This window comes from Sciurus carolinensis, chromosome 18 (genome assembly GCF_902686445.1).
Source record: "Sciurus carolinensis chromosome 18, mSciCar1.2, whole genome shotgun sequence".
NCBI classification, from domain to species: domain Eukaryota; kingdom Metazoa; phylum Chordata; class Mammalia; order Rodentia; family Sciuridae; genus Sciurus; species Sciurus carolinensis.
This window is the reverse complement of record NC_062230.1, coordinates 34,808,483-34,830,522: the sequence shown is the minus strand read 5'-3', so window position 1 is coordinate 34,830,522 and position 22,040 is coordinate 34,808,483. Positions and strand designations below refer to the sequence as shown.

At 52.4% G+C, this 22,040-nt stretch overlaps 1 protein-coding gene across 3 annotated transcripts in view; it reads left to right on the top strand.

Annotated features, from left to right (window-relative positions):
- Abat (4-aminobutyrate aminotransferase) overlaps positions 1-22,040 on the top strand; it is an 87,769-nt gene that overhangs the window by 43,352 nt on the left and 22,377 nt on the right. For 2 of the 3 annotated variants that reach the window (XM_047533353.1, XM_047533352.1), the window contains exons 2-6: positions 495-605; positions 10,682-10,779; positions 12,395-12,424; positions 13,821-13,938; positions 19,681-19,730. In XM_047533353.1, coding sequence (XP_047389309.1) covers positions 536-605; positions 10,682-10,779; positions 12,395-12,424; positions 13,821-13,938; positions 19,681-19,730 — 366 coding nt within the window. In that variant the 5' untranslated portion in view covers positions 495-535. Of the gene's footprint in view, positions 1-131; positions 299-494; positions 606-10,681; positions 10,780-12,394; positions 12,425-13,820; positions 13,939-19,680; positions 19,731-22,040 lie in introns of all 3 variants that reach the window. The other variant, XM_047533354.1, reaches the window with a different exon arrangement.

Below are 22,040 nucleotides of genomic sequence, written 5' to 3'. Positions count from 1 at the left end.
CTGGTATCCAAATGAACATTTTCACATCCTGAACCTCTCAGTTCCAAGCAAACTGGGACAGTTGGTTGTGCCGAGGCTGTGTACCCTCCAAAATGGGCCACCAGACACTCACTGGTTGCCCAATATTCCAGGTGGGAACAGGGCAGAGGGGACTCCCTGCTCCCCACACCTGTGATGGCCTGGATGTTGGCTGAGTCTTCATCTTGCAGAGCACAGGCCTGTCCTCACTCACAAGAGTCTCAAGCCGACTCTGTCCACTTTCTCTCCTTTTGCATCAGAGAACGGGCATAATCATCCGGTAAGTACGGGTGTGGAGTATAGTCGGGTCGGATGAGAAAGCGTGTGAATTCAAGGATATGTGCAGCACCACACTCGCTTTGATTAAGGTGAATATTTTAACAGCAAAGGATTGGTGGTCTGAACCTTCTCCACCAGGGGGAATGGTGGCCAGCAGCGTGTGGTCTTTGTGGGCCTCAATCTGCGTTCTCTTGCAGGGCAGCAGCGAGTGAAGGTGCCTGTTCCGGAAGGAGGGGTCATGGCCTTCATGTTGTGCGCCCGGCGGCTGGTCTGCAGCTCCCGGCACAAGCCCTGCTTGCTAGTGCCAGGTAAGCCTGGGGGTGGCGGGGAGGTTGGCCGGACCTGGTCCTAACGGAGTCACATGCAGACTAGGGCTGGGGTGGAGAGACCAGCTAGCCCCTGCTTCAGGGCCTGTCTCCCCCGTGAAACTGTCACCCTTGCCGCCCCCTCCCCATCTCCCATCTGTCATCTGCTCCCGTCCCCAGGGGGACAGTTCTACAGAGAAGGGGAAGTCAATGCAGCCTAGAGGCGCTGTGCCCGCTCAGAGGTGGGGTCTCCGCAGCCAGAGGGCCCAGGTCCCCCTGCAAGGAAAACACACTGGGATGTAGCTCAGTGGCAAAGGCTTGCCTGGCGCGCGCAAAGCCCTGGGTTCAATCCCCAGTTCATCAAAAACAGGGAAACTCTGCCGGAGTTGCTGAGAGCCACAAAGCGTGGACGGGCAGCCCCGCCTGCAGGGGTTAACAACTTGGGATTCTTTTGCTCTACGATGATACAAGGGCGACACACATTCTGTAGAAACTCTACCTCGGATTTTGAATTGCAAGCTTTTCCCTGATGAGTTCCTTGCAGTTGGATCCGCTCTGGTGAAGCCGGGCGGCAGCTGCCAGCAGCAATCGATGGCCGTCACTGTAGCATCCCATCAGGCAGCCCTTGATTTTAGTGCAGTGCAGCATTCTCCAGGTCCCATGTGCTCTCTGCCACGCGCATCGTCAGTGAGCGATCGGATAGCCGTCCCCTTGCTCACCCTCGACACAGGTTTCCGTGAATCATAGGAGAGTCAACCCTTGATTATAAAGCAGGCTTCATGCTGCATGACTTGGCACACCTGGGCTGATGTAAGTGTTCTGAGCACGTCTGAGGCTGGCTGGGCTAGGCGATGATGACTAATAGTGTAATAGTCAGCTTTGCATTGCTACAATGAATTACCTGAGACAGGCAATGTATGAAAGTAAAGAGGTTCAGTTAGCTCACAGCTTTGAAGGTTCAAAGGCCAAGATGTGGTGAACCTTGGTTTGACTTCTACAAGGGCAGTAGATGACAAGGGCAAGAGTCTGTGTCAAACCAAGTGGTCACTTCTCAAAACAGGACACAGAGAGAGACAGAGAAGACAGGTGGAGTCCCACATTCCCTTTTGAGGCCATGCTTCCCCAGTGACCTAAGGTCCTCCCCTGAGGTCCCACTTCTGAAGGGCTCTACCACTTCCCAGTAGCACAATCCAAGGTTCATGCTTTTAACAGGTGCACTTTTGGGGGGGACTCTTGCAAACCTTGGCAGGTGAGTCAGGTGTATTGAATTCATTTTCAATCCACAATACTTTCACTTGGAATGGGTTAACTGGGATGTGACTCCATTGTGACCTGTAATTGACCTAAAAGCCAAGCGTGCTTCAGGAACCCCTGTGGACCCCGTCCTGGGAGTACACACCACTGCCCTCCCCTGGCCTCCACCCCTCTCGTCCTGCTGGCCACCAGCGTGGCCTCCTCCGCAGTCCTTCTCACGCTGCGGTTCTTCCCTGCCTCCTGCCCTGGCCCTCAGCCGTGGGCCCATCCCTGAGCGCCCCGCTTGCCTGGCCTCGGGGACACCTCGCTCCCAGGCATCCCGGGAGCAGATACCATTTTACGTGGGGAAATGAAGCTCACAGAACCAGGGTCTTTCACCACTTGATGGCGAGGGTCCCGACTCCAAGCGCTGACAACTTAGCCTCCTCCTCCTGCCTCCTGTGGCCCTAGCAGGAGCTTCCCCGGGATGCCCAAGACTGGCCTCCTGCAGAGGTGTGAGCCGCCCTGGCTCCAGTAAGCCCTGAGGTCGTGTAGAAAGACCAGTGGGCCTCCTTCCTGTCCCCTCCTGGGGGCCCTGCCTTCTGAGGGCGAGCGCTGCCAGGTCCTCGTGTGCCGAACACTGCTGTTTATATCCTGGGAAAATAAGGAGCCGTGTCCGCTGCTCTCTCAGGAGTGTTTATTTTTTGTTTGTTTGACTGGTTTTGTTTGAATGACAGTCTTAGGTACACAAAACTCAGCAGCGTATGCTTAAGCCAGTTGAGTGGCGAGTCCTCTAGCCTCTGCCTTTTCCAGCCTGGCACCATGAGCCACAGATTCTGGACCCAGGACGGTGCCTCCCCAAAGACCACAGGTCTTACCATGTTATTATAATCGGTCTTGGTAGCTTCTACCACCTCCGCCAGAGCTCCTTTGTCTTCCAAGTTAAGCCGTGTGGCGGCAACGGTGGGACGCATCTTCCTGTGGGCTCAGCCTCGCAACCTGGCCTCCCTCTCTTTGCAGTGAGGGAACTCCCAGCTTACAGCACAGGGCAGGCAGGAAGACAGACAGCTGGGCAGCGTCCACATCCCCCCACTCACCACGGGCCGAGCTTCCCGTTCTTCTCCAATGCTGTGGTAGAAAGATCGACCCCTGTTCCCAGGACAGGTGGAATATTTAGTGGGTTCGTCCCCTTTGCCAGTAGCTGTTTCCTCAGCGGGGCGACAGATCCCGCTTCTCCTTTTGCCTTGTCTCTGGTCTGCACTGCGGGCAGCTTGGCAGCCCAGGGCCCGGCGAGCCGGTGAACTGCAGGAGGCGCTCAGAGCTGCGGACTGAGGAGAGCCCTTTCTGCTACAGCCGGTCGCGGTGGGCGTTAGACAGAGCCGGCGAGGTCCTGTTTGAGCTGAGTGTCCTGTCCAGAGTTCTCAGGCCTTTTCTGGAGCAGGATCCACCGCCCCGTGGCCTTCTGCTTCCTCATGACTTCAGGAGCCCCGGCCACCCCTCCTCCTTGATCTTCTCTCCTCGGGGCATCTTGGGTGGAATTCCAAAGGTTTAGTTCATGGTCATCCAAATCCATTGCCTGAGGTGAGGCAGAACATCATGGCGGGAGGGCGTGGTGGAGGGAAGAGCTCAGCTCCTGGCAGCCAGGAAGGAGAGCTGGCAGGCTTTATTTTTTAAACAGTTTAGAATAATTGTGGCTTTTAGTGGAGTGGCAAAGTCAGTACAGAGAGATCCCACGTGGCCCTGCCCGAGTCCCCCCAGTGTGAACATCTTCCATCACAGGACGCACTAGTCAAACCAAGAAGCTGGGGTTTGACCTGAAACCCAGTCCTCTGCTTCTGCTGGTGGGTGGGGCCTGCACAAATGGCAGCCTCTGCAGCCCAGAAAGTCAGGCTTAGCGTCAGCAGCTCATCACAGCAGGGGACGCCCTCTGGCACCGGCTCTGAAGGCCACAGCCAGCAGAGCAGGAGAGTGGCATGTTGCAGCTCTTCACCGGGCTGTGCCCTCCAGGGCTGCAGACCAGCACCTCACCGCCGACTTCTTCTCTCCAGCTCTTGTCTCCCAGATTCCAAGAATGAAATCCACAGTGAGGAAGAGCGAGTGCGGAAGAGTAGGATTGACTCAGTGGGAAGAAAAGAGACAGAACTCTTGCGGGGCCAGAGGGGACCCCGTAGCTGGGGTGAGCTAGTCAAGGGGTTTAGATAGCTCCTGGAGCAACACGATTGGTCCAAATATATGAAAATCAAGTTTTGGAAAAGTACCAAAGTTTTGGTTAGAATTTCTGCTGGTCAGGCCTCGGAAGGCATCAACATTATGATTAGAGTTTCTGCTAATCTCCATTTGGGTCTGCCTCACCTTGGTTCTCCTGCCGCTCCTGAGGGAAACGGGAGGTGGGAGTCAGTGGATCATGGATGCTTAGAGCTTGGGGGCTGAGGGATGTGCGAAGAGGAGTCTGCACCTGCCCCGTGGCACAGGTGAGCCCAACCTGGCTTGCCTTGGCACTGGCCACTGGGCCCGCAGTCCATCCTGCCTGGGCCTCTGCTCCAGGACAAGGGCTTGACTTTACTGGCACCTGACCATTAACCTAAGTCCAGACTCCTGTTCAGAGTTCTCCAGTGTTTCTTTAATGTCTCTCTCTGTCCCAGGGTCCAATCTAGTTTCCCACTTTGCATTAGTTGTCATGCGTAGGGATCAACTTTTGGTTACTATAGTGAAATACCTGACATGGGCTACTTGTGAAGTAAAGAGGTTTGTTTAGCTGACGCTTTTGGAAACTGAAAGTCCAAATGGCATGGTGCAGACTCTAGCAAAGGCCCATGGGAAATGGCAGATGGGCGATGGTGGGTGACAATGACAGAGAGCCTTAGAGTAAGCAGTTGCATCTCAAGCCAGGAAGCAGAGAGAGCTGGATGGGGCCGGGCTTGCTCCTTTTGTAACAACCCTTGAGAGAGCTGCCTTAACTCCACCTGGGGAAGTGCCCACCTCCTGAAGGGTCCATCCCGGGGTCCAAGTTCCTGACGTGCGAGCCTTGGGGAGGACAGACATGCTCATCGTACCCTGTCTCTTGGTCTCACTGGTCTGTGATGTTCCTGTCTTGCCTTCTTCCCCTTGAGCTTGATAGTTTCGAGGCGTCATCAGTCGGCTTTGCGATAGTTGCTGTTTCATGTGTTTGTGGGAGATGCATATTAACGTTCACCACAATCATGTTCAAATCATCCAAACCCAAGAAAGGGGCGGGCGTGGTGTGCTCCCAGCGCGAGGGCCAACACTGCTGGCCCCGACCCCGCGCCACGTGCCATGCCCGCTGCCCAGGGTGCCCCTTTGGAAAAGGAGATGTGGCTCTGGTGCGGCACCAGCCCGGAGGCACACGTGGCACCGTCTTTCAAGGTCATCCTCAAGGGCCTCCGCGCCCTCCCAGAGAGGAGACAAGGAAAGGGCCCTCGGTCCAGACTCGGCTGAGCCACGTGGTAGGCGGGTGGAGTCCCAGCTCCCCGGCTATTTCTCATCGGGACAGAGATGCCGCCTGTCTCAGGAGCGTCTCCTCAGAGGGACGGCTGGTGTGAAGGCACTTCTCGGGGATCTGCAGTCAGGCGGGGGCGTCCTGACACCCACTGTGCAGGCGTGGAGACGGAGTCCCCAGGAAGGAGAGGAGACGCCAAGTCGCAGCTCTTCATGGGAGGACGTTCTCGGCTGGAGTCCGATCTTTTTGAGCACCCGGTGCCAGATGGAGAGAAGCACACCGCGCGATATTTTTCTTCTCTTCCGGCCTTCCCTTGGCATAGCACGCGACACAGAGTTGTTTCCTATAAGACGCTGGAACGGTCCCGGGAAAGACGCAGACCACACGCACCGCGGTTCCTGCCCACTTTTCACCTGCTTTCCAGCCCCCGGGGTAAAAGAAACGGGAGCACAGACCTAAGTAACTCGCCCTGAGACGGCAGTGGCTGAGCCAGGCTTCCGGGGAGCCGGCCGGGTTCCAGGACCCGCGTCTGCGTGACAATGTCCTCAGGGTTAGCAGCTTGCCATGCTTGACTTCTAGCACAACTCCTGAGCTGGTGGCTGCCAGCTTAGAGCACCGGAGGGACCTGTTGGACCTCACTGTGCTTGGAAGTTCTCTGTGGCGTCTCTACCGTGGAGCGCAGTGAAGCCCCCGGTAGCAGCTGGGGTACTGTCCCTAATACCATCGTTTTGTGCCAAGAACTTTTTTAAAGTTTGGGGCTGGGGCTCAGTGGTAAAGCGCTTGCCTAGCATGTGTGAGGCACTGAATTTGATCCTCAGCACCACAGAAAAATAAATAAATAAAATATAGGTATTATGTCCATCTACAACTAAAAATTTTTTCTTAAATTTTTTTTGCGAATTTAAAGTCTAGGACTGGGGATGGAGCTCAGTTAACAGAGTACTTATCTCACATGCACAAGGCCCTGGGTTCAATCCCAGCACCACACACACACACACACACACACACACACACACAAATTAGAGTTCATGATCTTATATTGGTGAATAGGGCACAGAGACGGGGAGACTAGACCTCAGAGTGGTTATGTTTCAGCAGAAAATTGAAAGTATTTCCTCCTCAATGAACATGTGATGTACAGGAGCATATAAGATGCTTTTAAAAAGAAAAGTGGGGGTCTGGGGCTGGGGCTGAGCGGCAGAGCACTTGCCTCGCATGTGTGAAGCCCTGGGTTCAATTCTCGGCACCGCATATAAATGAAGAAAATAAAGGTCCGTTGACAACTAAAAAAATACAGAAAGAAAGAAAGAAAGAGAGAGAGAAAGAAAGAAAGAAAGAAGCAGAGAAAACAACTCCAGCTGGACTTGACCTTGGCTCTGGCCAGACTCACCTGTAGAATCTTCACTGTTTGGGAATGTGACATTCTCTCAGTTATAAAAGCGAGAGGACATCAAAAAAGTTTGGAGTTAAGAATCGACTCTTTGGGTTGGCGTGGCCACGGAGGGCCACCACGTGCACTGTCTGACCCAGAGGGCGGACCTGCATCCCGTCTCCTGTCTCAACAACACCCCTCTGCCTTCCTGGTATGTTTTTATTCATGCATGAAATTGCCGGATCGTTCCGTGTTACTGCAAACTTGTATGTGTGCTTCTGAAATCACTCTCCTCTAGGAGAAGTAGGTTGTCTTTGCAAATGTTTCGCTTCAAAGGTCAGCACCCAGTGACACAAAGAAAATACACATTACATCCCCAGCGTCCAAGGAAGAGGGCAGACAGACTCCTTGCCAGCTTAACCACTTGCTAGCTCCGTGACCTCGGGCAAATTAGTCAGCCTCTCTGAGCCTTGGACATGAGGACAGTAACATTTACCTCAACAGGGCTGTGAGGATGAAATGGTATGATTCGTGTCACCCATTGAGGATAATTCCTGGGATGTTCACCCCACGTGCTCAATGCACGCGGGACATCTGCTTGTGTAGTGGGATAGAAGAGGTTCAAGGAAAGGTTTCTCCATGGCACCTCAAAATGTGTTCTGCTCTCCTATGGGGCGTGACATTCTCTGTCATTATTAAGACAACGTTTGTTATAGTGGCATTTGGTCATTTTCCTAAATAAAAGACCAACATGAAACACAGAAGGAAGGGCAGAAATAGTGGAGTTGCAAATTTGGGGGTTCCCACCCTACTCTACAACTCACGAGCAGTGTGACATCCAGAAAGTCACGTAACCTCTCTGCTCCTCATCCCAAGGGAGTTGTGGACTCATTAAAACAGTAGACAGGAGTTTGCCTGGATAGGGCCTGCCCAGCACACAGTAGGGCCGACTGTTCGTTCCCCGCTCTTCCCTGATTGCACAGCTGCCAACAAATTAGCAGGCTCTTCAGCAGAAGGAGGGGTGACGCTTGGTGTGGGTCTGCGTCAGGAGCTGGGGCTGAGGAAGAGTGTGGTAGAAGTGTGAAGGAGGAGAGGAGCATCGGCACCTGGTACCAAACACCACCGCCCTGCAACTCCCTCCTGCAGGCATGTGGGGGAGCTTCTCGGCCCTCTGCACCCATGAATCCCTGGGCACCCACTGAAATGCAGAATCTGATGGGTTAGGTCTGGAGGGGACCTGAGAGTCCTCCCTTTTTTTTTTTTTTTTTTTTAATTGGTACCAGAGATTGAACCCAAGGACCTGAAACCACTGAGCCACATCCCCAGCCCTTTTTTTAAAAAAAATAGGTATATCTTATTTAGAAACAGGGTCTCACTGAGTTGCTTAGGACCCCGCTAAATTGCTGAGGCTGGCTTTGAACTTGTGATCCTCCTGCCTCAGCCTCCTGAGCCACTGGGATTCCAGGCAGATGCCGCCATGCCCAGCCAAGCAGCTTCAGTTCTCATAGGGAGGTCAGCCCAGGGACCACACTTTGAGTAGCAGGGTTCCTTGGAGCTCAGTCCTGTCTCTAGTGTGGCTAGTAAGGCTGAACCCAGATTGAAATGGGCTGGAAGCATAAAAAATATACCAGATTAGTAAGACTCAATAAGGAAAATAAATGTAAAATCCCATCAGTTGTTTTCATATGGTTTACATGTTGACATGCTACTTTAGATATAATGAACTAAAAAAATAAAACATTTAAATTTAAAAAAAAAAAAACGAGCAGGCTCTGATTTCCAGGATCTCTGCCCAGCTGGCCTCTGCCCTCCTCCTCCCACCATGCACAAGACTCGGCACATGGCGGAGGCTGGAGCTGTGGTCGGAACATCTGCTGCACCTGGCCTGGGCATCCCGGGGCCCCGTTGGCTGGTCTGGCCTCCCTGCACATCTCCCCGGCCTCCTGCTGTGGGTCTCGGAGCCGCTGTCTGCAGCTCCACACCCACACCCCGGACCCTCTCAGGGCAGCTCTGTGCACCTTGCCTCACGTGAGCCACCACCCCGTGTTCCCATCCCCAGTCCAAGAAACCGGAGTCACAGCATGACATCCAGACGGTGTCTGAGGAATAAAAGGAGGACTCTGTGTCCCCGTGAATGCTTCACCCGTCCCCTTCACTAGGAAGGAAGCCAGCGCCGCGCTGGCCATACACGGGCTTCACCAAAACACCCCTCCCTGTTCTGCGGGGCTCTCGCTGGAATCAGTGCCATGTGGTAACCCCGAGTTCCACCAGGGAGGAGACAAAAATGTAAAAAAAGATTATCTGTGTACCCCACGACCTTTAACACTCCTCTAGCACAATAGGAATTTCCTTTTTAAGATCAAACAGAAGAAAATAAAGGCTGTTTTCCTCATGCTTAAATCAGTGCAGTGCCCACGTTGTACTGTGGGATTAATTCAGAAACTTCGATATCCAAAGCAATCACAGAAAACTAAGACTGAATTTAAATGTTTCCTAAAAATCGTGCCTGTGTAGTTTGACAAGCTATTTGTGTGTGTGCGTGCATGCATGAAATCGTGGCACTTTTTTTTTTTTTTTCTTTTCTGGTGCTGGAGACCAAACCCAGGCAAGCTCTGTACCGCCGAGCTCCATCCCAGCCCCTGACATTTTCTCAGAACCTCTCTGAGCCTTAGTTTCCTCTTCTGTGCAGTAGAGACAAAGAGATAGAGACATGACATGTGTGCGCGTGTCCGTGAGAAATGAGATTTATCTGAAGTGTCTGCCGATCCCCTGGTCTGATTCAATTATGTGACAAGGCCACCCCAAGAAGAGGAGCTAGACTTTCTTCGACTAGCAAGCACATACGAAGAAGGTACAGATAAACAGAGACTGACGGGGAATTCTGAGGGTCACTGCACTCCTTGCACACTAACCTGGGTCCCGCACAGTTGTCTTTCACTCGGGGATGAGCTGGCTGGGCTCGAGGTCCCCGCCTCTGTTTCAGCCACACGCTGGACCAAAGCACCTCAGCGACTCACCTGGGAACTTAACACCCTCTGTAAGTTTACTCGTACATGGAAAATGTGAGATGAATTCCAAACAAATGACTTGTGACAAGAACTTTTTTAAAGCAGAAAACATCTGTTACAGGAGGACCACCTTAAGTAAGAAATTTGATTCTTGTCTCAAGTGGCTTCTTTCCTTCTTTCTTTTCTTCTTCTTTTTTGAGAGTGGGGGGGTCTCACTAGGTTGTCCAGGCTGGTCTCAAACTCCTGGACTCAAGTGACCCTCCTGCCTCAGCCTCCTGACTTACTGGGACTCCAGGTGCCGCCACTGCACCCAGGTTCCCTCCTGGGTAGTTCTGGGGACACAGCTGGAGAGAGACATATCTGCATGCAGTGTCAGCCACCAAGGATGCCACTGAGCTTGCTCCAGACTGGACAGCAAAGGATCACCCAGCCCCAAACAGCAGAGAAACACCGTTTTATATTATAAATATTTGGATTAAATGATGACTAAATTTTTACAAAATTTAGGTAATTTTTATAATTTGATCTTTTATGTGCTGTTACTTTGGGGCATCTTCCCACATGCATAAATATTCAAAATTTCTCCTTGAAACACTAGGTGCATAACTATTGCACGCAGTGGTTGGCTATGTCTTATTTTACTTAGCTGTCCTCCAGTGGTGCACATTTAGGTTGTTTCCCCTTGATTGTTTGTAGACGATACTCTCTGAACACTTTGGACCTAGGTCTTTGTGTCTTTGGGTCCTTAAGCAACAGGAATCTGGTGTCCGCTCATCCTCGCTCCTCTAGGGCAGGAGCCTGCCTGTTTGCATAGTGTTTCACGAACACTGGCTTTTCCCACTTATAAAATCTGGGGTGACCTTGCAGTGCCCAGCTCTGTCCTGACTGAGTGGGGTAGGGCGGCCTGGCCAGGTTGAGGTTGAGGTCCTGTTGGGGACCTTGGGCATCTGCGGGGGCAGATCCTCATCACATCTGCCGTCACCAGGAGTCTCATGTCTGTTTACTACAGGATCCAGATACATCAGTCAAGCCGCAGCCAAAGTCGATGTTGAATTTGATTATGACGGGCCACTGATGAAGACTGAGGTCCCGGGGCCCAGGTCTCGGGTGAGTCCAGCATACCTGTGTGGTTTGTGTCGGGTGGAGGGACAGAGAGACCCAGGAGGCAAGAACACAGAGGAGCTCGGTGGCCTTTGTTGGCTGCCTTCTGACAGTTCTTTGCTAAAGCTGGTATTAATGTAGGCCCCTCGGCATCAGAGGTAAGGAGGGCTCGAGGAGCTGTGTCCTCTGTTGCCACACCAACGCTGCATCACAGACCTGGCCGAAGCCCGGTAGCACACAGCATGCAGATGGCTCCTCAGTTGGGGGCTGAGTGGAGGCTGGGTAGGCGGCTCTCTGACTCCCCTCCAGGCCGGGGATGGTTGGCTGTGGGCTGATGTGGGGTAGTCCTGCCTCCGGTCACAGCAGTGACGTGGCTCTGCGCCACATGTTCCACCGTCCAGCAGGCTGGACTGGGCTTGTTCTCTCTGTGCTCAGTCTGCTGAGACCTGGGCTCCACCCAGGCTCATCTGTACTTCCACCTCACTCTGCTGGTCAGTGCCCAAGTCAAAGGCTGGACAGGACATCCAACCAACAGTGGAAGAATGAGGCAATAGTATATGCACAGAACCTAGATGGTCAATGCCTTGAACTTGAACTTGAACTTGAACTTGAAGGATAAGGAAGGAGGTACCAGTGTAATCGCATAAACCTTTGTGATGCAAATTTATTTTTTCTTTGTAGGTTTTGCAGATTTTATTCACAGTCTTTATTCTTAGTCTACATGCCTATTTGTCATCACAACTCTTATAGATCCTGAAATCTCTGTACTGGTGTAAATAATTAGAGTTATTTTGGAGAGCATTTTGCTAACAAAAGGAAAGACTTCGTCATTCCTATTTCTATTGGGAGATGGATTCTAACTTCAGGATAGCAAAGCACTTGTAATAATTTTTCATATTCCTGTCAGTAATATTATTTTATATTTTTGCATGGAATATTATTTTATATTTTTCATGACACTAATTGCTCAAGTTTATTTTATGTTGAGTTATTTTTGGAGCTAAAGTCTTTGTCATATCAAAGCAACTAGTTTCTAATTCCCAGTGTCTACATAGAATTGCACAAGTAGTTTTTGGAATGTTTGGATTATAATTACAAATGGTTCTTTGATAGGAAAAGTAATAGTTTCAGTTGATTTTATTTTCTATTCCTAATGAAGTGTGAAGTGCTTGTGATATAGCCCATTACGTAGAGTGCTTGCCTCTCAAGCTCGAGACCCAGGTTCGAGTCCCTGGCGCTGTTGGATTGTGGAAATTCAAAACAAACGAAACAAACCAAATCAGAATCCTCTCCCCTAATGAAGTGTGAAAACCTTTTTTTTTTTTTTTTTTTTAATAAAAAAGGAGCCCATGTTTTGGATAAATACCTTCAGTTTAAATTTTTTTGTTAACTATTTAGTTTATTTTATCTTCCAGGTATCTAAATCTCACCTGTTGTAATTTAACTAATGGAATGGTTTCCTGCCAACTATTTACATTAAGTAATTTAGAATAATAATATTGATGACTAATAAATTACCAAGTTATTGGCAAGAGAGGGAAAAGCTGGGAAAACAGGACAGATTTCCAAGCTGTTCTGGCAAGAGAGTGTTGCCTGACGTCCTTGTCCTTCTCCCCTGCAGAAGTTGATGGAGCAGCTGAACATGATTCAGGTGAGTGGGGCCAGGTAATTGAGCTTGCTGCTTCTCCACCACCGCTTAGCTGAGGGGCAGATCTTACTCTGTGCTGGCTGCTTAGAACAAAAATGTACTTGATGTTCATCTCAACCTGTTTTCTAATTGCCCTTGTGATTTCTTCATTGGTTTTTTTTTTTTTTTTTTGTCCTACTTAATTTGTACATTTTTGTGACTTTCTCCATTTCTTTGTTCTTAATTTCATTCCATTGTGGTTGGGAAACATTTCATGCAATTTCAACCCTTTTAAATGTATGGAACCTTCTTTGATGAGCTACCATGGGGTCTGCCCTGGAGAAGTTTCCATGCATGCTTGAGAGGATGGTGCCGTCTGCTGGGTTGTCAGGTGGAGTGTCCTACAGACATTTGCTCGAGAGCTGTTTTAGAGTGCCATTCAAGTCTGCTATCGTCTTGCTCATCTTCTGCCTGGCTGTCCTAGCCATTATCGGATGCTAGGTATTGAAGTCAACCACTGTAAAGACAGAACTATTTACCCCTTCAATCCTGTCCATTTTCACTTCATGTATTTTGGGACTCTGTTGTTTGGTGCAAATATGTTCATAATTGTTATATCTTCTCAGTGGATTCATCCTCCGTTGTTATAAAATGTCTTTCTTTAGTAACTTTTTGGTTGTTGTTTTCTAGTCTGTTTTGTCTGGTTCCAACATCAGCCCTTCTAGCTTTCTTACGGTTCCTGTGTGCATTATATCTCTTTTCCACCCTTTCCCTTTAGACCTATTTATAGTCTGGAATCTAAAGTATGTCCCTGTATGTAGCATGTAGTTTGTTCTTTTCATTCAGTCTGACAATCCCTGGTCTCTGACTATTCAAGATGGTGTTATAATTGACATAATTACATTTACATTTCCCATTTCACTTTTTGTTCTCCATGTATCTGGTGCATTTTTGTTGTTGTTGTTGTTCCTCCATCCCTATTTTACTGTTTTTTGTTTGTTGTTTTTGCTTTAAAACAGGGGTATGCATCACATGAATATTTCCTCTGTAACCTTTTTATTTCTTTAATGATTACTATTTATTTCTGGTTTTCTTAGTGGCTGCTCTAAGGCTTACTACATATATCTTAACTTCTTGGAATCTGCTTTAGATTTATATCTCAGCCTTTTTCATTGTGATATATGAAACATATATAGAAAAATTTGTAAAATACCAAAGTCACAACTTAATAAATGATTAAAGCAAGACACCCATGTAGTTACTCCCAGAGCAAGAAATGCAGCATTGTAAGCACCCGGAAGCACCCCTGCATGTCCATAGGTTGGGGAGGACAGAGCTGACTTACCAATTCAGGCTTGTTCCTGAAGTCTAAGACCTCAGGAGCTGCAGTGAGCCTGAGTTAGTCTCTTCTCTCCCCAAGAATGCAGAGGCCGTGCATTTTTTCTGCAACTACGAAGAGAGCCGAGGTAACTACCTGGTGGATGTGGACGGCAACCGCATGTTGGATCTTTATTCCCAGATCTCCTCTGTCCCCATAGGTAAGAGCTGGAGAATTGGTCCTCAGATGTGCCCTGGCTCCCTCCCTCACCCTCAGCCCTCAGCTCCTCCCAGCAGGCACATCCCTGTGTGTTGCCCACACTTCCCTTGAAGCAAGGAAGGAGTCGTGTGCAGAGGCACGCCTTCCCTTGTCTACCCCTCCCCAAACTCCACGAGGCATGGATCAATATCCCCGTTTCACAGACAAGTGAAGGACGCTTGGAGGGGCAGCAGCTTGTGAAGGAATCCCAGCTGGGCAGCAGACCATGTCTGTGTGACCGGCGTCCATGGACAGGGGTCTTGGTCTGGGATTCCTGGAGGAATAGCCAGAGGCAGGGGTGATGATGACAGTCACCTGTTGAGGGAGAGTTCTCAGGGGAAAGGGGAGGAAGGGAACAGTGTAGGGCAGGGGAAGCTAAAAATGAGGGGTCTCCAGTGGAGACCCCAGAGCCTGATCCCAGGGGACTCTGGAAAATTGAACTGCACCCCAGAGTTGGTCCCAGACTGGGGCAAGAGGGCCTTTCTGCACCCTACGCCCGTCAGTCACCCATCAGCTGCCAGAGTGAGGACAGGGTAATCTCGGACAGCGTCTGCATGAAGCCAGGGCAGTTTTCCAGGGAAGGAGGCAGCTGGAGCCATTATCAGCCAACACACAGCAGCTGGGGGATGGGGACCTCGGTGGGACGCCCACAGCCCCTACCCCCAGACTCCCCTCCCAGCCCTACAGAGCGTGGCGCAGCGGTGGGGAGAGGTGGGGTTAATCTGCAAATCAGCGGCTGTTATTCGCAGCTTCGATGGGTCCCGTTCCTTGGGTTGATGGGTCCTGGCGGCGTTCGGTGGCCACGGACTGTGTCTGATGAAGCCTGCCCTTTGCGGAGGCTGCTGGTTTTTCTGCCGCAGGGGGAGGGAGGTACTGCGCTTCTCAGCCCAGCCCGTCTGCAGTCTCGGCCTTTCCCCAGAGACCCAGCCTAGTTGTTCACCTCCTCCTCCCCAGACCGTTTCCTCAAACCCGTCTATTTCCTTCGAAGATGTGCGAGGACATCAGATGACTCCTTATTTGGGAACATCCATCCTTTAGGATGCCTCAGCCTTTGAAAGCATCTTGGATTCAAAGACCCACAAAGCCTCATCTCCTGCTTGTGTTGGAGTGCATGAGACGGGCTCTGGACTCACCCCGGGTTGGAATCCTGGCTCCATCTGTCAGCCATGACCCTGGGACCCACCCCCGGCACACCCTTAGGTTGAAGCCCCGGCCAACAGTGTGTATGGGGTAGCAGGATCAGGTCTGCAGTGTTCGTTAAAAGACTAGAGCTGCTAAACATTTTCTCTCTAGCCACCTTTCCTCTCGTATCCGTAGCTTGAGATGATTTTTTTCAAGCTAATACTAATTGAGATTTACTGTCTGCCTGGCATATTGCTGAGGCTCTCAAAGCCGTCTCATTAAAGGGTGACAGCATCCTATAACAGGGTCTTCGAACATCACTTCCATTTTACATCGTTGACAGGTTTCAGGAGGACCCAGGGTCTGTCCAGTACCCTACAGAGAGTCCAGGGCTAAGGTAGGACGGGACCCGACAACTCCACCTCCTAAGCCAGCTCCGAGACACCTCCCAGACACCCTAGGGCTGGAAAACCCAGGGTGGGTCATCCCTAATCAGAGGGACCAGCTCTACTTTCTCATCCTGCTCCTCCAGGAGTCAGTAAGACAAGCAGCCTCTGTGGCCTAATGAGATTTACCTGGAGCGAGCTTATCTGCTGAGGCAGAAAGTCATCAACACCCCCACAGCAGGACGAGGAGTCAGAGCTGAAAGCACTCCGGCCAAAACATTTGGAAAAACCCAGAGAGCATTTTGTCCTTGAGTGCTGAGCGCTGTCCAGCCTTGGGCCCAGCGAGCCTTGCCTCAGTGTGGGGACAGGAGGGGGCTGGAGGATGTTAACTGTCCCCTTGTCCCCAATTCACTCCCCGGCCCGTTCTCTGCAGCAGGCAGAGGGAAAGCACGAGTCTCTTCAAGTCTCTTTGGCCCTTTTACATTCAATCAAGGAGAAGGCCTCCCGGGTGATGCCGGGTCTTTAGGACCTGCCCATCTCTTATTAGGGAGGAGAAGAGGCCCTAGACTCAGGGCCCAGGGCAGGCGACAGTTAGACTGCTCCCACTGCGTTCAGCCTCTAGCCACGAGGATGGAGAGTCTCCTTTCAAAGCAAATGTATTTCAGCTAAAAAGTGAATTGCGGGGCTGGGGAGATAACTCAGTTGGTAAAGTGCTTGCCTTACAAGCACAGGGCCCTGGGTTCGATCCCCAGCACCAAAAAAAAAAAAAAAAAAAAAAAAGTGAATTGCTTTCAAGAAAATAGGTACCAGGTATATGTTATGGTCCGTTGGGGCTGCTATGACAAAATGCCATAGATCGGGCGGCTTATACACCACAGAAGTTTATCTCTGAGGGTTTGGAAGGTGGAAGTCGGGATGGAGGGACCGCAGGCTAGGTGCATGAAGAGGGTCACTTTCCAAGGCCTGGACGGTGCCTCTCACTGGGCCCACATGGTGGAAGATGGTAAATGAGGTCCCTTGAGCCTCCTTTATAAGACATGGCTCTCCTCGTGAGGCTCCTCCCCGCACCCTGTCACCTCCCAGAGGCCCCACCTCCTGCTGGGTTAGGATTTCAACCTAGGAATTCGGGAGTATCTGCACACACACTTTCAGACCAGAGCAGGATGTGGAATAAAACTTGTGTATTTTCTCCAAAGTCTACTTCCTGCTCCAAAAGTCACTAGTTCCTCTTTTCTCCTAGGCAGGTAGTCGTGAGCTCTGGCCTGTGTCCCTGGCCCGCTACATAATCCATGCATTCAATTAAAGTGTGTGGCGCTGGACACTTGCAGATCTCATGATCTGGTCTGCAGACCTCAGTGCCTCCCTCCTCCTACAGATCTGGTCTTCCCGCCTGGCTTATTGCCAGGATTAGCAATAATGGAGAGAAAGCCCCTGCGCATAGTAGATGCTCAATTAACAGAAGCTGTCATGAAAGGAGGGAGGATGGAGATAGTGGTCACAAAGGGACGGAGGAGGAAATCGTGCTGCACAGCTAGACTGTCTGGGTCCACAATCTGCTTCTGAGACAATGGAGCCAAGCATGCTCCTTGCCTCTCCCGGCCTCTTCCTTCCCATCTGCATCTTTGGGCTGGCGATGTTTGCTCACAGGTTGAGGCTGCCTCTGCTTCCGTAGGATCATCCACACAAAGCACTTAGCACAAGACCTGGCGCAGAATCAGCACCTAATAAATGGGAATTATAAGATCACTAGTTAGCATGTTTTCTTTCTTTTCTTATGTTCCAGAAAAGTTCATAGGTAAAGTCGGGGATTGCTGAGAATGTCTGTCGCGTCATTGAACCAGAGCAAGCTGTACTTAGGTGCTTTCGTTCATTCAGCAAGCAGGGCGTGCGCTGTTCGAGGCGCCCCTCTGCTGGGGCTGGCGAGTCAGACGGCCGGGCCAGGCAGCGCGTGCCTTCCTGACTTCATTCTCGGTCATCCGTGGCAAGCGTTTGAAATGCAAGTGACTCGGGGGCACTGATCCCCCTCCCCGGGCTCGCCCAGCAGCTTCATTGGCACTGATGGTTTTTTAGTGGATTCCTCAGGATTCGTGTGCACAAGATGTTGCCATCTGCAAAGAGGCAGCTTTACTTCTTCCCTTCTGAACGCTCTCTCTTTTTCCCGCCTGCCCACTGACTGGACCCTTGACGCAAGGTCAACAGCAGTGGAGGAGGGAGTATCCTCTCTCGCTCTTGAACCTGGGGCGGGGAGGAGAGGCCTCCTCCATCTTTCGCCCTCCATGGGTGCGGGCCAGGGGCCTTCAGAGGGGCCCTTTGTCAGGTGACTAAGTGTATCTGTATCTCTGGGTTGTTGAGTTTTCTCGTCGTAAAACAACACTGGGTTTTGGCAGACGCTTTTCTGCGTGTGGCCTGGGGCTTTCTCTGTCGGTCTGGGGTGTGGTCCCCAGGCAGCACATAGCAAGTGCTGAGCACGGGAGTGGCAAGCTCGGCCAGGGGAGGAGAGCGGCACGGGCTGCAGCAGCGGGCCCTGCTCAGGCTTCTGGGAGGAGGGAAGGGGGCTGTCCCGGGCAGCTGAGCGTGCAGACAGGCTGCCCCTCCTCGCCCTCCCTGGCCTGCATGGTGCCCAAGGCCCCGGGGCTGCGAGGACCTTTCTGCGTCCCCATCCTCCTCCCTCCCGTCACATCCCAGCCCAGCCCCCGAAGAGTCCAATCAAGACCTGGTTGGCCCCAGTAGCAGGACAGGAGGCCCTAGCCCTGGGGCTCCTCCAAGACTCCTTCCCACCAGTTCTCTGACCGCCCGGGTCCAGGTGTCCCCGCAGAACATTCCGGGCTGGTGGAGCAGCATCACCGCAGTTGGGGGGCATCATCCCTACCCAGGCCTCAGGATGTCGTGGCCACCCCCCAGGCTTCAAGCCACACAGATGTGAGGACCCAGCCCTCCTGTGGAGAGCTGTGATTCTCAGAAACTCACGTCGGAAAAAAAAAAAAAAAATGAGGTCGGGCGCGGAGGGCTTTTCCCTGAGACCTTGCCGCCATCTTGCTCTCCAGCATGAGAGACAGCCCAGCTCAGCTCGGAGGAAGGCCACACCGCAGCAGCACCTCAGAGACGTCTTCAAAAAGGCCCTGAGCAAAGTGGTCTACTCAAGTCTAATGTGGCCACACAGGAAGAAGCCCTATAGGTTAACTGTAAAGAAAAAAAATGTGGTTTTACAACTCAGGAGGCTGAGGCGGGAGGATCACACATTTGAGGCCAGACTGAGCAACTTGATGAGGCCTAAGCAAATTAATGAGAACCTCTCTCAATTTTTTTTCACTTAAATAAATAAATAGTTTTATTTTTAAAATTTACTTGGAGGAGTGTCTTTCCCAAGCCTGAGCCCTAGCCCCAATTTCTTTCCCAGAGACAATCATTTGATTGGTGTCTTCTAGCGTGAAGTGCACAAGAACATCCATATCCCACCTTTTCCTTGGCACTTGGCAGGAGACCTCGGGTTATTTTTCTCAGCACTGGTAACTCTCACCCTTTTCTGCAGCGGCCTAGGCACATGGGAAGCCATTCACCCCGTGAATGAATCATGGTTTATTTCCCTGGTCTGCTCTTGATGGATGTTAGGTTGCTTTCAAGTCCTGAGACATTACAGGGTCCCAGCTAAGATCCACATGGGTAGGAAGAATTCACAGAAGAGCAACCACTGGATCACAGACTACCCTGGGCCTTGTTGATTGTCAGTTCCCTCTGGACAGGAAACAAGCTCACGCACGCGGGCAGACGGAGCACACAGCACAGATGACCTCAGCCTCACTCAGGTCCCCGGCAGACACCTCTGGAGCCCCACCTCCGCCTGTGGGCCCTGGGAGAAGGCGGGGCCGTCTGTCCTGCTGAACCTCTCCCACCAGTCTGGAGATTTGCCTTGACCTTGCATCCACTTCCTCTGAAGTGTGTCTGTCCAGTGGGTCTCAAACCTGAGCGAGCATCAGGATATAGGCCTGGGGAATTCGTTTGAGATTTCCAGGCTGAGAGATCTGGAGTCAGGAGTCAGTGGTCAGGGCTCCAGGAATCTCTTTGTTAGCAAAGGGTAAAAGACCCTTTGGCATGTGAAGGGAGTCACAGGACCGGAAGGAAGGTAGGGGCAGGGGAGGGAGGGAGCTGGGGAGTCTCCCGGAGGCTGCTCCTCCCTAACGCTGCCCTTGTCTCCCCAGGTTACAGCCATCCTGCTCTGGTGAAGCTCATCCAACAGCCTCAGAACGTGGTATGTCTCCCTGTTGCTCTGAGTAAAGACCTGCTGTGTGCGCGGCCATCCGCAGGATCCCTGGGCGTCCTTAGAAACAGTCCCTTCCTTCATACATCATTCCAGAAACATGGATGAGCTGGGTGAGGTGGCACCCAGAGGTCAGGAGGCTGAGACGGCAGGATTGCAGGTTCAAAGCCAGCCTCAGCAACTTAGCCCCAAGCAAGACCCTGTCTTAAAATAAGGAATAAAAAGAGCTGGGGATGGAGCTCCGGGGTTGGGCGTCCCTGGCTTAAAGTACCAGTACAAAAAAAAACTCATTGAGCTCATCGGAGGCACCTGGAATGACTTGGGGAGCAAAAGCACAGCACCTTGTTCCCACGGAGGCGCCACTTAGCCACACACAGTGCAGTCACACTGAGGGCCACGTGGAAAGGCAGACAGTGTGGCGGAGGCTAAGTAATGGCAGTGACAGCTGACGGTTTTGAAGAGCATTATACAGACCGGACATTCCGTTCGGCCCTTTGCAGCTGTAACATTGACAGGGCTATGAGGCAGGTCCTGTTGTCATCCCCGTTTTGCAGATGAGGAAACAGAGGCACAGAGAAGTTACGTATTTGCCAAGATCACACAGCCAGGGGAGGGGCTGGGAATAAGCCCCTAGCAGCTAAGCTACTTGGAGATGGAAGAGGGAGGCCAGGAGAGACTTCCCAGGGAAGGGAACTTGGAGCTGAGATCTACCGCAGAGGGTGCTACCAGGCGACAAGCCAGGTCGGGTGGCCACAGCAGGGGGAAGAGCGTAAGGGGCGGGGGCATGTTTGGGGACTAGTAGAAGACAGAGCCGCTGGCGGGGTAGGGCGGGGTCCAGCTAGGACTCGGTGGCGGTCAGGGCCTGACGGGAGCCACGTGGTTGTCGGGTACCTTCTACAGCAGGGCTCTCAACTGGGCAGCGAGGACACTGGGAACCAGCTCGTTCTGTGTTGTGGGGACGTTGTGGGGGTTCAGCGTCTCCCTGACCCAGACCGTCTGCAGACGTGGCCGAGGGCCTGCGGCAGGTCCAGCCACCTGGCCGAGAGCCCATGGAGTGCAGGGCTTCCGCTGCCCTGGGTGTGGCTGAGAGCCGCTGCGTGCTTGTGCCCAACACGACCCACGTGTGCTGTTTTCCTAGTTCTCCCCCAGCCTGAGGTCTCACCGCTGCCAAATGTTGTTTCTGGTGTTCTGCGGCCGTGGACTTAGTGGCCTAAGGCCACGCCCCTGGACATCTCAGTCTCCTTGGGCCAGGGGTCTGGTGAGCCCGGCTGAGTGCTCGAATTAGGGTCTCCCGGTGCCCAGATCAGGGATGGCCTCCTGGGCTCCCAGCGAGCAGCAGGTCCACCTCCTGGGGTCCCCTCTTCACACCTCCTGGGGCTCCTGCTTCTGCCACCAAGGGCTGACAGGTTGCAGTGGCCCCCAGGAGAATCCAGCGTAAGTGCCCCATCTTCACCCACTGGGAACCTGTGACATCTGCCACGTGACACCGGCGAAGTCGCAGGGAGAGCCTGAGGCCGTCACGCATTCCCGCGGCTGTGACTGTGCGGGTCACAGACACGCTGAACACGCCCCTGTTGGTGTCTGTGCCTTATATTTAAGAGTGTGGTGTCCTTCACCCCTGGGGAACGTGGGAGCTGTGAGGGGACCTGGGACAGGTCCCCACCACTTACCACTCTCCCACAAGTAGACGCGCCCCTTCCTCCTCTCAGGGGACACGTCCCTCCTGCCCTTCGTTGTCACGTAAATGTCATCTGGAATCCTAGAGGCGAGAGGGCTGCCTTATTCCACTCAAAGCCACATCTGTGTGACTCGTCCCCGTGTCCTGTGTGGCCGCAGACTGTCCCTTCTCCTGGCTTTATTCCCATATGTGACCACGCCGCGATCGATTTTCCCATCCTGCTGTTGGTGGGCACCGGGTGGTCTTCAGACTCCCCCGAAGCCCCTGCTGGCGTGCCTGGTGGTGGGCACGTCTGCGCGGTTCCGTGGGGCGCCACGCGGGGGTGGGCTTGCTGGCCGAGGTGCGTGTCTGGGTGGGACATCAGCAAATCCTGCTGGTTTCCAAACTGGCCGTCCCCATTTCCACGCCCACCAGCAGTGTGGAGGGATGCTGTCCCTCCACACCTTCGCCAACACTGAGCGTCACTGGGGCTTTCATTTGCCCCAGAGAGGGACGTCCTTGTCCACACGTGGCCAAGAGCTTGAGTCTCCAAAATAGACCCAAGGCAGGCAGGGAGGACCCCAGGCCGAGTCCTCACGGGACCTGAATCTCGAACGTTCTTCCCTTTCAACAAACTGGAAATC